General features: G+C 42.7%; 1 protein-coding gene across 4 annotated transcripts in view; it reads left to right on the top strand.

The window, feature by feature from the left end:
• The window catches only part of LOC110498737 (carbonic anhydrase-related protein 10), a 308,840-nt gene that overhangs the window by 50,096 nt on the left and 244,388 nt on the right, over nt 1-14,356 (top strand). For all 4 annotated transcript variants that reach the window (XM_036955731.1, XM_036955729.1, XM_036955730.1 and 1 more), the window contains exon 3: nt 717-791. In XM_036955731.1, coding sequence (XP_036811626.1) covers nt 717-791 — 75 coding nt within the window. The remainder of the gene's footprint in view (nt 1-716; nt 792-14,356) is intronic.

Raw genomic sequence — 14,356 nt, 5'->3', positions numbered from 1 at the left:
ACTTTCTGCCAGACGGGTAGCTGTTGATTGTCCAGTTGATTGCCTGGGAGAAAAGAAGGTTTTTGCACTCCTGTGTCCATCCTCTCTATGTAATTGAACCTGCATCTAGTCTAGCGGTAGGCTAGACCCCTCTTCGAAGGCGGTATAAGAACCACCCACCACCCCGTACTTCCATTACGCAGAGGTAAGGCAAGGCAACCTCTAGCCCCTCCATTAAGCCTTCCTTCCCAGTGCAACTGAATGAACAAAACAAGTTGAGGTGTAAAAAGCAATATCCCCAAAGCTCTTCTGGTAATTCTGGGTCTCAACCCTCCCTTTTTAGCGGGACCTTTACCTATTCACCTCAATTATAAAGTCCAGCCCTCCTCTAATCTGGGCTTTTTACTGCGCACAACATAACAGAATGCATTTCCAGACTAATGCGCGAGGAAGGTGTGTGTGCGTGTACTTACACTTGTATACGTACCAGTATGTGTGATTTGTGTGTAGGATTTCCAATCTCGTGTTCTGTTTGTTCTCTGCCTGTCTTCAGGGAGTATTTGTTTGCCAAGGCCTCTTCCTGAAAAGGTTAGAGAGGTTGGCTGGAAAGGATGAGGATCAACATGGAACATTTACATGAAGGAGTAGAGTCAGCGATGTGAACACAGCAGGTGTTGTCTCTAATTAACATACATCTGATTGACATGCATGTTCTCTGTTTCCTTCCTCTCCGACAGCTCAGCCAAATGTACCTAAAATACATGAGGGATGGTGGGCGTACAAGGAGGTTGTTCAGGGGAGTTTTGTACCAGGTAAGAATCCCTATACTGTACTGTGCAGTTAAGACTGCTGTTTATTTTCTGTAAGGTTGATTGTTTTAATGTGAAGTGTGAAGAACATTGCATATTTTCTATTTCATAGCTCGACAGACTACCTTGCCACAGGCTCTGTTTTTAATGCTTACAAGACATTTGTTGCCTTTGTCATGTAGTTCATGTTGTTTGGTTGCTGATTGACTGGCAGGTGTACAAGGGCCTTTCTTTCTACCTCGTTAATTTCCCTCTATGTGTACCCGTCAGCCCAATTATTTCCTAAGATTGTACTTTTCTGCTGCTGAGCTGTTGAGGGCTTGCATGCCTCTTATTAAAGCCTGCGGATGTGTTATTTTATATGAATGTGTGTGTGTGTGTGTGTGTGTGTGTGTGTGTGTGTGCATCAGAATGCATTTGCATGCTTTTTTTATTACACCTGCAGTTGTATATGTGTGTATGTCACACAAAATAACAGCTGGGAATCAACTGTCAGCCACTGAGGAGCGCTGTGTGTATGCGGTGCGTGCACGTAAGTGTGCGCTCGAGCGTGTCTGTTTGTCAGAGACACATCGTCATTGCAATGCTTTATCTCCAATATAATGTCAGCGCCCCTGTCCTCACAGGCCTTCCTGCACCACTAGCCACTCAGCAGCAGCCGTCACCGCTAATACACTAGTCGTGATCCCCCTGTGCCAGTGAGGGGAGGAGGCACGGTAATCAGACGTTTTACGGCCTACTCTCTCAGGTCTCTGCCATAGAGGAGCTGATAGTAGCCGATAAAGATGTAAACTTTACCCCGTGCGAATGAAGTGACATTACTGAGCAAGGGTGTGATAACCCTGAATCGGTTGATATGGCACTGTGGTAGTTAGAACGAGGACCACAGGGAAACTGTGGGGAGTCGGTCGGTAGTGTTGTTATGGATATTATTGTACCTGTTCAACTATTTTCATGGATAAAATGGTAGCTGTTAACATGTTGTATTAGTATTTGGTTTGACTAATTCCTCAGTCCCTTTCTTTATTCCAAATCATGTCTAGGGCATGGAGATATTAAGTCCCCCATCTGTGTCTACTCATAACCAACTGCAAGACGTCCTGGTCCTGGGAATTCACAGGGTGCACATTGTATTTGATCTGTTTAGTTTTTTGAACCCAGCTCTCTGATTCTGTTAATGATTATTCATTGATTAGTTACTTCAGGTATTTCGCTACACCCGCAATAACATCTGCGAAATATGTGTATGTGACCAATAACATTTAATTTGATTTGAGGTTTGCTAGTGCTGGGCTGTTACAAACATGCACACTCTGATGGGTCCACTCCACCGGGATTTTTGAACGTTGTTGTACAGTAGGATATTTGTAAAAGCTAACGTGATCCCATGTTGTAGCCTTATGTCACATAACTGACCTTTGCAATATAATGTGCCCTTTCTAAGCTACCCCAATTAGCTTTAGTATTTCCCAAAGGTCAACGAGGACCTTTTAATCTGCTCTGGGGAGACGATTCTCCCAGCCACAGATCTAGGAACAGCTCATTCTCAGTAGATCCTAATGCTAACTATCAGAGGGGGGAATACAAAACTAACCTTAGCTCAGTGTCTAGGGCCAACTCCATCCTAGTCATTCAGTGTACCGTCATCTCTTCAGAGAGCATTGAGAAGCAGCTCTTATTGGCACAGTATGGAGTTAAAGGTCATTTGAGATCATCAGCTTTGAGCAACATCTGGGGTCATTCCAGGAAGCCCGGCCCGGATGTGGATTTTGCTGTTTATTATTGTTGTTTTTTTACATAATTTTCCCCTCTATTCTCTTTATCCCATTTCAGCAGATTTTCTTGTTGATCCTGCTGAAAGATTATTTTAGAGGAGATAAAGCCTGTGCGGAATGGCTGGTTGCTGTGAGCTAGCGTTAGGGAGGGAGGTAGAGAGGGGGGGCTTGGCAGGATCCAAAGCATTGGTTGAACCATCTTGAATTGTCATGCTGGGATGAAGAGAGCTTCATGTGGAACAGGTAGCATGCTGTTCAGCCAGACAGAGGTGTCAAAATGAACATGTGGTCGCAGGGCGAGAAAGGGGGTTGCATGAAAGTGAATGGTTAACACTCACTCCCTTCCCTTAACCGAAATGACAATCATTTCAGAAATCTCAGTTTATCTCTTGGTCCAATTTATCTTATTTTTCGCTCTCTTCCTCTACTTTTTATCTTCTTTCCCTGTCCCCCCCCTCTCTCTTTCTCCGCCCTCTAGTTCTTTAAAATATCCCTTCTCTGTCCTGTGCCATTGGAGCGAGATGCGAGGTAGATAGAGAGAGCGATGCGACTCAGCTGGCCTGGCTAGCTGCTGGTTGTCTCTCTGATGTGTAGCTGGTAGGCATCTGATGGTTCTCTGGTGTGTAGTTTTGGACTGTGTGCTCCTGCACAGACCCTCTCCATGACAGGCACTGGACTAATGAGAGAGAGTGGAGATGGAGAGGACCGGGAGCGAGAGAGAGATAGAGAGACAGAGAGAGAGAATGAGAATGAGAGAGAGAGAGAGAGAGAAAGTGGGGGGGCGGGGGGGAACAAGAAAGAGTGGGAGGAGGGTGAGAGGAAGAGACGAGGGTGGGAGATGGAGAGATGAGAGATAAAGAGGAAGAGATGAGGAGAGGCAATTATAACAACCATACAACTATGAACTAGACATGTGTGAGCAGCTTTCACCAATTCAGTGCTATTAGGTCTTTAAGGTCCATGAAGGGAAACGATGGAATCCATCTTCTTTTTCCTACTCTGCACTTGCAACAGTGTAACTATGTACCCCAGATGTAGCACCAGCTTTGCTGCAGTGAAAGTCTTCCGAATTACTGCTCCACTGCTTAAATGATAACAAGTCATGGAAGACTCTTGATCTGAAAAATATCAAATATGAGATATAATCAGACAGAAACAGACAATCAGTATGGTCTGTTGTTGAAGCGTCAAACTCCGTCATCTTTTTTTACACAGTTAACTATAGCACTTTCAATTCTTCATTCCCTTCTCTCTAAAAGTCGGATTTAAAATCCACACTTCTGTTTCGAATAATAATAGTATAAGAGTTAGTTTTCTTTGAAAGGAGGGGATTGATTAACAAATGAAAGGTTTCTTCAGCCTTAGTTGAGTCTCGGTACTCAGAGACAAGGAGGATTCACCAATTACAGGTTTCTGAGCTACCGTGTCCAAAACCCGGCTTCCTGAAAATCCCTTTAAAGCCTTTTAACTTAACTCTCCAGTTAAAGGGCAATTCCGATGCTTTTCAACCTCATATTTATCGTCTCCAGCACCAACCCAGTGTCTACATATGTGAAAACAATGCGTTTCTATGATCTGTGGTTAAAAATGCAAGAATAAAGGTCCAAAACAATGCTGCTGTGACATCACCGGGTAGGATTAAAAGTTTTAAAAACACAGTGATTTTCAAAACCTGCCGTGAGTTTTAGTTTTAGGTATTTTCTTGTTCCCCACTTCACTGCGAATCTCATAGTGTTTTATAAAATCACTGTCTTTAAAATGTTTGAACTTTTGATGATGTCATCAGGTAGATGAAATGCACCGTTTTCCTAATGAAATGAGGTTGAAAAGTGGTGGAATTGCCCTTTAAGCCCTTTCAAAATCACTGGCTGCTGCTAATTGTTATATATATATATATATATATATATATATATATATATATATATATATATATATATATATATATATATATATATATATTATGTAAGCGTGTGTGTCTGGCAGATAGTGAGTGCTTCTCCGAGTAACAGTCTCTGATCGAAACTCAATTAAACAACACAGAGACGATCCACGAAGGTGCGGCAGCTTTGCAACCTGCGCTTTATTGGGGGAAAATTGATATCCTATAGCACTTTGCCAGCTTCTTTCTGCTAACAGGAACTAGAAGGACTAGCAAAGGGACAATGTGCATTAAAGATCCTTAGTGATGAAACACTGTTAGGGGCTGTTGGAGGAACAATGATGGCTGTTTTGATTGGATCAGTAGATGGGGTTTTGCATTGTGATTGGACCAGTAGATGAGGTTCTGCGTTGTGATTAGTAGTGTTGTTACGATACCAGAATTTTTACTTCATTACCGATACCAGGTTTAGTATCACGATACTCGTTACCGGAATGATACTCAATGCCAAAGTTATACCACGGCAAAGAAAAGAAAGCATGTTAGCTTTCACAGAATAACAGAATAACAGAATAACCACGGGGCTTTATTTTTTATTTTTTACATTGAACAATATGTTGATGACTGGTTGAACAACTAAAATAACACATAGTATATCTTATATTCTATATTGAATTTCTTTAAAAAATAAAACACCATATTAAATAACAGAAGCTAATCTTACAGTATCCCTATGCAAAACCTTATCTGAGACGCAGAGCATGCAATAATTTTACAATGACAGGGTAATTTGCTAATCTATGGCCATATCTGGTAAATTTCATTCATTAGACCTAAGATTCATTATTCATCTACAGTGCCTTCAGAAAATATTCACACCCCTTGACTTTTTCAACATTTTGTTGCGTAACAACCTGAATTTAAAATGAATTAAATTGACATTTGTGTCACTGGCCTACACACAATACCCCATAATGTCAAAGTGTATTTAGACATTTTTACAAATGAATAAAAAATGAAAAGTTGAAATGGCTTGAGTCAACAAGTATTTAACCCCTTTGTTATGACAAGCCAACCTGGCCTGGCCTGATTCAGACAGTCTCCTCTGAACAGTTGGTGTTGATATGTGTTACTTGAACTCCGTGAAGCATTTATTTGGGCTGCAGTCTGATGTGCAATTAACTCTAATGAACTTATCCTCTGCAGCAGAGGTACCTCTGGGTCTTCCTTTCCTGTGACGTTCCTCATGAGAGCCAGTTTCATCATAGCGCTTGATGGTTTTTGCGGCTGCACTTGAAGAAACGTTCAAAGTTCTTGACATTTTCCGGATTGACTGACCTTCATGTCTTAAAGTAATGATGGACTGTCGTTTCTCTTTGCTTAATTGAGCTGCACTTGCCATAATATGAACTTGGTCTTTTACCAAATAGGGCTATCTTCTGTATACCATCCTTACCTTGTCACAACACAACTGATTGGCTCAAACGCATTAAGAAGGAAATAAATTCCACAAATTAACTTTTAACAAAGCACACCTGTTAATTGAAATGCATTCCAGATGACTTCATGAAGCTGGTTGAGAGAATGCCTAGTGTACAAAGCTGTCATCAAGGCAAAGGGTGGCTACTTTGAAGAATCTCAAATATAAAATAGATTTAGATTTGTTTAAACTTTTTTGGTTACTACATGATTCCATATGTGTTGTTTCACAATTGTGATGTCTTCACTATTGTTCTAGAATGTAGTCAATAAAGACAATACAAATAAACAAATAACCTTCATTGAGTAGGTGTTCCAAAAGGTTTGACTGGTACTATATGTCATAGCCACTCAAAAACAATTTGAATTGAGTTTCCAGTTGAATAACATTACAATGAAAATGTCATGTGTAAAACTGCTTTTCATGTTGTTTTACAACTAAACCTCCCTTGCACTGCACTGCTTTGTAACACATTTTGGGCTGACCTTTACCATCTGCTCTGTAAGCAGTTCCAAAGTGTTCTCACAGTTCCCTTCTGGAACCATTTTGGTCATCAAACTTCCCGCGTGGCGGTATGATGTTTTTGTTAGAAGAAGCCATGCTGTCGGAGTTTTCTCTCCCCTCTGGCTTGCTTCTCAAAAGCTGCTGGCGCTTTGTCATCAGCATGCGCAAGCACAAGTAGCCACTAGCCTGGCTATCTTACACCTGCAAGGGTTATGATGGTTATGGAATTCTGGGTAACGATTAAAATGTCAAAATTAGCTACGTCATACAGTATCTCATGAATACAGCAATGCTTTGGTGACACCCCGCGTAAAAAAACAAATGGTTTTGACTCTGGAACTTTTGGGAAATTAGCTTTTCCTTCTGACTGTGCCGTTCTGCTCGTAAAATTAATACCAACTTTACCAATTTCATGCAAAAATTAGTAACTGCTATTGGGTAAACTATACCTACTTGAATATAAAGTTGAATACTCCTTTCTCCTAAAATTAATGCATTAAGATGATTATAAATATATTTTTCATAGTTCACAGTTATTGTCCGTAATTGTCAGTTACACGATTACACAATAATTGTGCCAGCCCTAACTACAGCCCCCTTGAGAAGATTCAGACAAATGATTAGACAGACTCGATCCTCTCAATCCCTATATGACGTGAGACACATTTGACAGAAGTACCGACATTAACAAAACTTCTAGTACCGAACCGTTTTTCAGTATCAAAAAAGTACTGACGTTTTGGAATATCGTGCAACAGTAGTGATTGGACCAATAGCTGTGGTTCTGCATTGTGATTGAAGCAGTAGCTATGGTTCTGCTGTGGAGAATTATGGCCCATTGAGTTCTGATGATGATGAGGAAGTGAGTACCAGGCTGCCAGCACCAGGCTAGAGTGGAATTTAGCCAAGATACGGTCAAGGTGTGGAGGAGGACTGTGGGTGCTGTTAGATGTTAGTTTAGGACTATGAAAGTAAACATATTCATTTATTATCTAGTACAGTGTACAGTTGAAGTCGGAAATGTCCCTGCCTTAAGTCAGTTAGGATCACCACTTTATTTTAAGATTGTGAAATGTTAGAATAATAGTAGAGAGAATTATTTATTTCAGCTTTTATTTCTTTCATCACATTCCCAGTGGGTCAGAAGTTTACATACACTCAATTGGTATTTGGTAGCATTGCCTTTAAATTGTTTAACTTGTGTCAAACGCTTCGGGTAGCCTTTCACAAGCTTCCCACAATAAGTTGGGTGAATTTTGGCCCATTCTCCTGACAGAGCTGGAGTAACTGAGTCAGGTTTGTAGGCCTCCTTGCTCGCACAAGCTTTTTCATCATCATTGGTCATTGTCCATTTGGAAGACCCATTTACGACCAAGACTGATGTCTTGAGATGTTCCTTCAATATATCCACATCATTTTCCTGCCTCATGAGGCCATTTTGTGAAGTGCACTAGTCCCTCCTGAAGCAAAGCACCCCCACAACATGATGCTGCCACCCCAGTGCTTCACGGTTGGGATGGTGTTCTTTGGCTTGCAAGCCTCCCACTTTTTCCTCCAAACATGACGATGGTCATTATGGCCAAACAGTTCTATATTTTTATTCATCAGACCAGAGGACATTTCCCCAAAAAGTACGATCTTTGTCCTCATGTGCAGTTGCAAACCGTAGTCTGGCTTTTTTATGGCGGTATTGTATCAGTGGCTTCTTCCTTGCTGAGCGGCCTTTCAGGTCATGTCAATATAGGACTTGTTTTACTGTGGATGTAGATACTTTTGTACCTGTTTACTCCAGCATCTTCACAAGTTCCATTGCTGTTGTTCTGGGATCGATTTGCACTTTTTGCACCAAAGTACGTTCATCTCTAGGAGACAGAATGAGTCTCCTTCCTAAGCGGTATGACGGCTGTGTGGTCCCATGGTGTTTATACTTGCGTAATATTGTTTGTACAGATGAACGTGGTACCTTCAGGCGTTTGGAAATTTCTCCCAAGAATGAACCAGACTTGTGGAGGTCTACAATTTTTTTTCTGAGGTCTTGGCTGATTTCTTTTGATTTTCCCATGATGTCAAGCAAAGAAGCACTGAGTTTAAAGGTAGGCCTTGAAATAAATCGACAGGTACACCTCCTATTATACATTTTCTACTTAAATATGTTGTGTCTGTAAGCATAGAGTAACATGTTTTGTAGCTTTTGGTAATAGCCGGTTGTCTGTAACGGTGGCTTTTTCTGCCACTTCAATGGAATCCAATTGCAGGCAGGATTCTTTGTGGATTATACAGTATGAGATTGTTATGCGCTAAGCTTGCCTGCAACTCTGCTATGCTGTCTCGGCCTGTCTACCAATCTCTGCTGCTCTCTCTCTAATGATTCTGTTTGTGCCAATCAATCCAGACGTTGTGTGATACCTGTATCCAATGATGTGTGTTGGGTTATGTAAGACCCACGGTAGTCACAACGTACAAAACAGCTGAAATGGATCGACACCGGCTCACACAGACCTTTCACTTCTCTTATATCTTGTATGCTCTACTTAGCTAGGGGGTTGGCAGGCACATGCACACACACACACACACACACACACACACACACACACACACACACACACACACACACACGCAGATTGACTGGGCCACAGAGGGTGGAGACAGATGGGGTTAGAAGTCAGTCCTAAGCTCCTTCTCTCTTCATACTTTACTGGGGGATACACACACAAATCCCTCTGATTAACCCACACACAGATAGTTACTGATTGATAGAGACTATTCATCGGATGTCTGTGTGTCTCATTGCTGCTGTGTAGGATTTTGTGGATATTGGGACAATAGAATGCTCCAAACTGGACTCAGTGTGCATTCTTGACTTGAACAGCCCTCCAGAAACACAATCAGATATACAATGAGGGGATCCCTGCAATGTACCTGCAACAGAATGTGACTCGTTGTCAGTCAGAGAGAGTGATGATGAGAGGAAAGGTGTGAGGAGAGTAGATAGAGGGGAAGGCAGATTTTTACCAATCTAACTACATAACAACATAATGTTAATAATTTATTTCTATGGTAAATCTTTTGATAAACAAGGTGAATCAAGATGTAGCCTAGGCTTATTCACAATACAGGTGAATGCATCTTCAATGGGAGTTTGTGCATGCATTGAGTTATTGAGCTTGTTTTGGCTGATTTCATGGGGCTACAGATGAAAAACAATCTGTTTCCCTTCCATTTGGGACTTATTTTATTGTACTGATCTTCTTATATAAAAGTGTGTGCTGTCTCTTTAAGACCCATGACGTCCTTCACACAGTTAGAAGCTCAGCAAAGATGATCTTGACTGGGAGAGATGTGAGGCAAGCGGGGGAGATGAAGTGAATTCATAAAGTTTTTGGTCACAACCAGTTTGGAAATCTGCAATGTTTAGCATATTCTCACAAACTCTTTACTAGGGTAGTAAATTGATGTTTGCTTCAGCTGTAAGCTAGCAAGGAAAGTTAGCCTACAATGCTGGAAGCTACCAGTATATTCCTGCATTGTAAAGTGTTCTAGCCTGTAATGGACATTGTTTTGCGAACAGTAATGAACAGTTGTTTCACTTCTACATGTCGTGTTGCATTATTCAAGTGTGTTATCTTCCGTGCAGCATGAGTGGTGATGCATCCCAAGACTCCCAGTAAGTGCGTTGGTTCCTCGGGACCGGCTAGAGCTGGCAATGAGTAAGTGGAGCAGGCATGGTGCACTCACATGATAAGGGGACATTGGCTGCGCAGATAGACAGACTTGATAGTCTCTCAATCAGTAGACGACCTGAGACACGTTTGATAGAAGTTCCGAAATTAACAAAAATTCTAGTACCAAACCATTTTTCATGTGGTTTGGTACGGGGTCCCCTTATAGTAAGAGTGCACCGTGCCTGCTCCACTTACTCATTGCTAGCGCTAGCCTGTCCCAAAGTTTCGGTATACCGTGCAACACTAGTAGGAGATGAGGGGTGAAGAAAAATGGGAAGAGGGTAAATGAATGGTAAGGACAGGCCTGGAAAGTAAAGGTGACTGAGGAGAAAAAGGAGTATCTAAGTTGAGCATAGAAGATATAAGAGACGTGAAAGGAGGGTGGGGGAGAGAAATGGAAGAAAAGTGAGATGAGAGGAGTGTAATGGAATAGAGCATCACATAGTGGAGAAGAGAGAATCAGAGTGAAAAATAAATAGAAGGATGAATGGGTGAATGAAGCAGACGTAAAGTGGGATTTTAGAGAGATGGAAACTCTCCAGGCTGGAAATATGACACATGATCCTCTGTTCACCTTCAGTGAGGGCCAGTGACCGTTTTCTCTCCTTTTCAAATCCCTCCATTCCACACCTCCCCAAATCCCGCCATCCCACTGCCGGTGTAAAGCCATGGCCAGCTGTCAATCACACACTGTCATCTTATAGGGCAGAGGGAGGATTACCCTGGTTCACATGACTAGGAACAGGAGTTTTCCTCAGGCCATAACTCGCACTCCAAGATGGCATAGAGCAGTTCAGAGGTCTTTTGTCCTCGTCTGGTCGTGTCCCATATATATATATATATATATATACTGTATATATATATTTACAACTTTCTTTGCATACATTTTTTATATATATTTTTTATTTTCCTTAAACTCATCTTCAAAACACTCTCCTGCAACCCGCCTCACCAATTTATATTTAAAAAATAGAAAGTATTATTTACCTCAAATCTGTAATCCTCCATAGAAGCTAGCCAGAAGCTAGCCCAGAAGCTAATCCAGAATCTAGCCAGAAGCTAACCAGAAGCTAATCAGAAGCTAGTTAGCTTCTTTACTGGCTAATCGTTAGTATTCAGCTAATCACGGTTTGTGGTCATCAGCTATCATTTAGCTCGAAAATATTTCGCCAGTTTTGTACGACGCGGCTCGGACCGGAACCTACCGGACCTATTTTTCTCTCCATGTCACCGGATTTCAACCGCTAACTCTGGACATTTATACCTGGATCTCGCAGCTAGCTAGCTGCTATCCGTGTGACTATCGGCTTACGTCGATTCTGGAGCAAACATCAATTATTCCGGAGCTAGCCAGCTGAAGAGTTCCATCAGTCACTCCTGGGCTACAATCACCTATCCGGACCCTTTCCTGCCAACGCGGAGCCCCACCGGGCCTTCACAACTGGACTACTGACGTTATCTACCCAAGGGAGTTATCCGGCTGTCACCTCCGTCGCGACGTTACCTGAACGCCCATCTGCGGTCCGCTAATCGTTAGCTGTCTTATCGGCTGCTATCTGAATAGACCTATCGGACAATTTATTATTATTATTATTTTTTTTTTTTCTTGGGCCTCTATGACTATATCTATTGTTTTTTTTAGCGAATTGGATTGATCCCCCCCTGCCACACGGAACCCCACTAATCCTACCGACGGAAACGCACGAGGTGGCTAAAAACAGACTCCATCCTATGCTAGCTTGCTACCGATGGCTCGGCTAGCTGTCTGAATCGCCGTGACCCTAACCAACCTCACTACTCACTGGACCCTTTTGATCACTCGACTAAGCATGCCTCTCCTTAATGTCAATATGCCTTATCCATTGCTGTTCTGGTTAGTGTTTATTGGCTTATTTCACTGTAGAGCCTCTAGTTCTGCTCACTATACCTTATCCAACCTATTAGTTCCACCACCCACACATGTGATGACCTATCCTGGTTTCAATGATGTTTCTAGAGACAATATCTCTCTCATCATCACTCAATACCTAGGTTTACCTCCACTGTATTCACATCCTACCATACCTTTGTCTGTACATTATACCTTGAAGCTATTTTATCGCCCCCAGAAACCTCCTTTTACTCTCTGTTCCAGACGTTCTAGACGACCAATTCTTATTGCTTTTAGCCGTACCCTTATCCTACTCCTCCTCTGTTCCTCTGGCGATGTAGAGGTGAATCCAGGCCCTGCAGTGCCTAGCTCCACTCCTATTCCCCAGGCGCTCTCTTTTGATGACTTCTGTAACCGTAATAGCCTTGGTTTCATGCATGTTAACATTAGAAGCCTCCTCCCTAAGTTTGTTTTATTCACTGCTTTAGCACACTCTGCCAACCCGGATGTTCTAGCTGTGTCTGAATCCTGGCTTAGGAAGACCACCAAAAATTCTGAAATTTTCATCCCAAACTACAACATTTTCAGACAAAATAGAACTGCCAAAGGGGGCGGTGTTGCAATCTACTGCAAAGATAGCCTGCAGAGTTCTGTCCTACTATCCAGGTCTGTACCCAAACAATTTTAACTTCTACTTTTAAAAATCCACCTCTCTAAAAACAAGTCTCTCACCGTTGCCGCCTGCTATAGACCACCCTCTGCCCCCAGCTGTGCTCTGGACACCATATGTGAACTGATTGCTCCCCATCTATCTTCAGAGCTCGTGCTGCTAGGCGACCTAAACTGGAACATGCTTATTAACACCCCAGCCATCCTACAATCTAAGCTTGATGCCCTCAATCTCACACAAATGATCAATGAACCTACCAGGTACCTCCCCAAAGCCTTAAACACGGGCACCCTCATAGATATCATCCTAACCAACTTGCCCTCTAAATACACCTCTGCTGTCTTCAACCAAGATCTCAGCAATCACTGCCTCATTGCCTGCATCCGTAATGGGTCAGCGGTCAAACGACCTCCACTCATCACTGTCAAACGCTCCCTGAAACACTTCAGCGAGCAGGCCTTTCTAATCGACCTGGCCGGGGCATCCTGGAAGGATATTGATCTCATCCCGTCAGTAGAGGATGCCTGGTTATTTTTTTTAAATGCCTTCCTAACCATCTTAAATAAGCATGCCCCATTCAAGAAATGTAGAACCAGGAACAGATATAGCCCTTGGTTCTCCCCAGACCTGACTGCCCTTAACCAACACAAAAACATCCTATGGCGTTCTGCATTAGCATCGAACAGCCCCCGTGATATGCAGCTGTTCAGGGAAGCTAGAAACCATTATACACAGGCAGTTAGAAAAGCCAAGGCTAGCTTTTTCAAGCAGAAATTTGCTTCCTGCAACACTAACTCAAAAAAGTTCTGGGACACTGTAAAGTCCATCGAGAATAAGAACACCTCCTCCCAGTTGCCCACTGCACTGAAGATAGGAAATACTGTCACCACTGATAAATGTACGATAATCGAGAATTTCATTAAGCATTTTTCTGGCAATGCTTTCCACCTGGCCTACCCCGGTCAACAGCACTGCACCCCCCACAGCAACTCGCCCAAGCCTTCCCCATTTCTCCTTCTCCCAAATCCAGTCAGCTGATGTTCTGAAAGAACAAAATCTGGACCCCTACAAATCAGCCGGGCTAGACAATCTGGACCCCTTCTTTCTAAAATTATCTGCAGAAATTGTTGCCACCCCTATTACTAGCCTGTTCAACCTCTCTTTCGTGTCGTCTGAGATTTCCAAAGATTGGAAAGCAGCTGCGGTTATCCCCCTCTTCAAAGGGGGGGACACTCTTGAACCAATCTGCTACAGACCTATATCTATCCTACCCTGCCTTTCTAAGGTCTTCGAAAGCCAAGTCAACAAACAGATTACCGACCATTTCGAATCTCACCATACCTTCTCTGCTATGCAATCTGGTTTCAGAGCTGGTCATGGGTGCACCTCAGCCACGCTCAAGGTCCTAAACAATATCTTAACCGCCATCGATAAGAAACATTACTGTGCAGCCGTATTCATTGATCTGGCCAAGGCTTTCAACTCTGTCAATCACCACATCCTCATCGGCAGACTCGACAGCCTTGGTTTCTCAAATGATTGCCTCGCCTGGTTCACCAACTACTTCTCTGATAGAGTTCAGTGTGTCAAATCGGAGGGTCTGCTGTCCGGACCTCTGGCAGTCTCCATGGGGGTGCCACAAGGTTCATTTCTTGGACCGACTCTCTT

The sequence above is a fragment of the Oncorhynchus mykiss genome, chromosome 20 (genome assembly GCF_013265735.2).
Source record: "Oncorhynchus mykiss isolate Arlee chromosome 20, USDA_OmykA_1.1, whole genome shotgun sequence".
Taxonomy (NCBI): domain Eukaryota; kingdom Metazoa; phylum Chordata; class Actinopteri; order Salmoniformes; family Salmonidae; genus Oncorhynchus; species Oncorhynchus mykiss.
The sequence above is the reverse complement of the archived record's forward strand: the minus strand, read 5'-3'. Positions and strand labels throughout refer to the sequence as shown.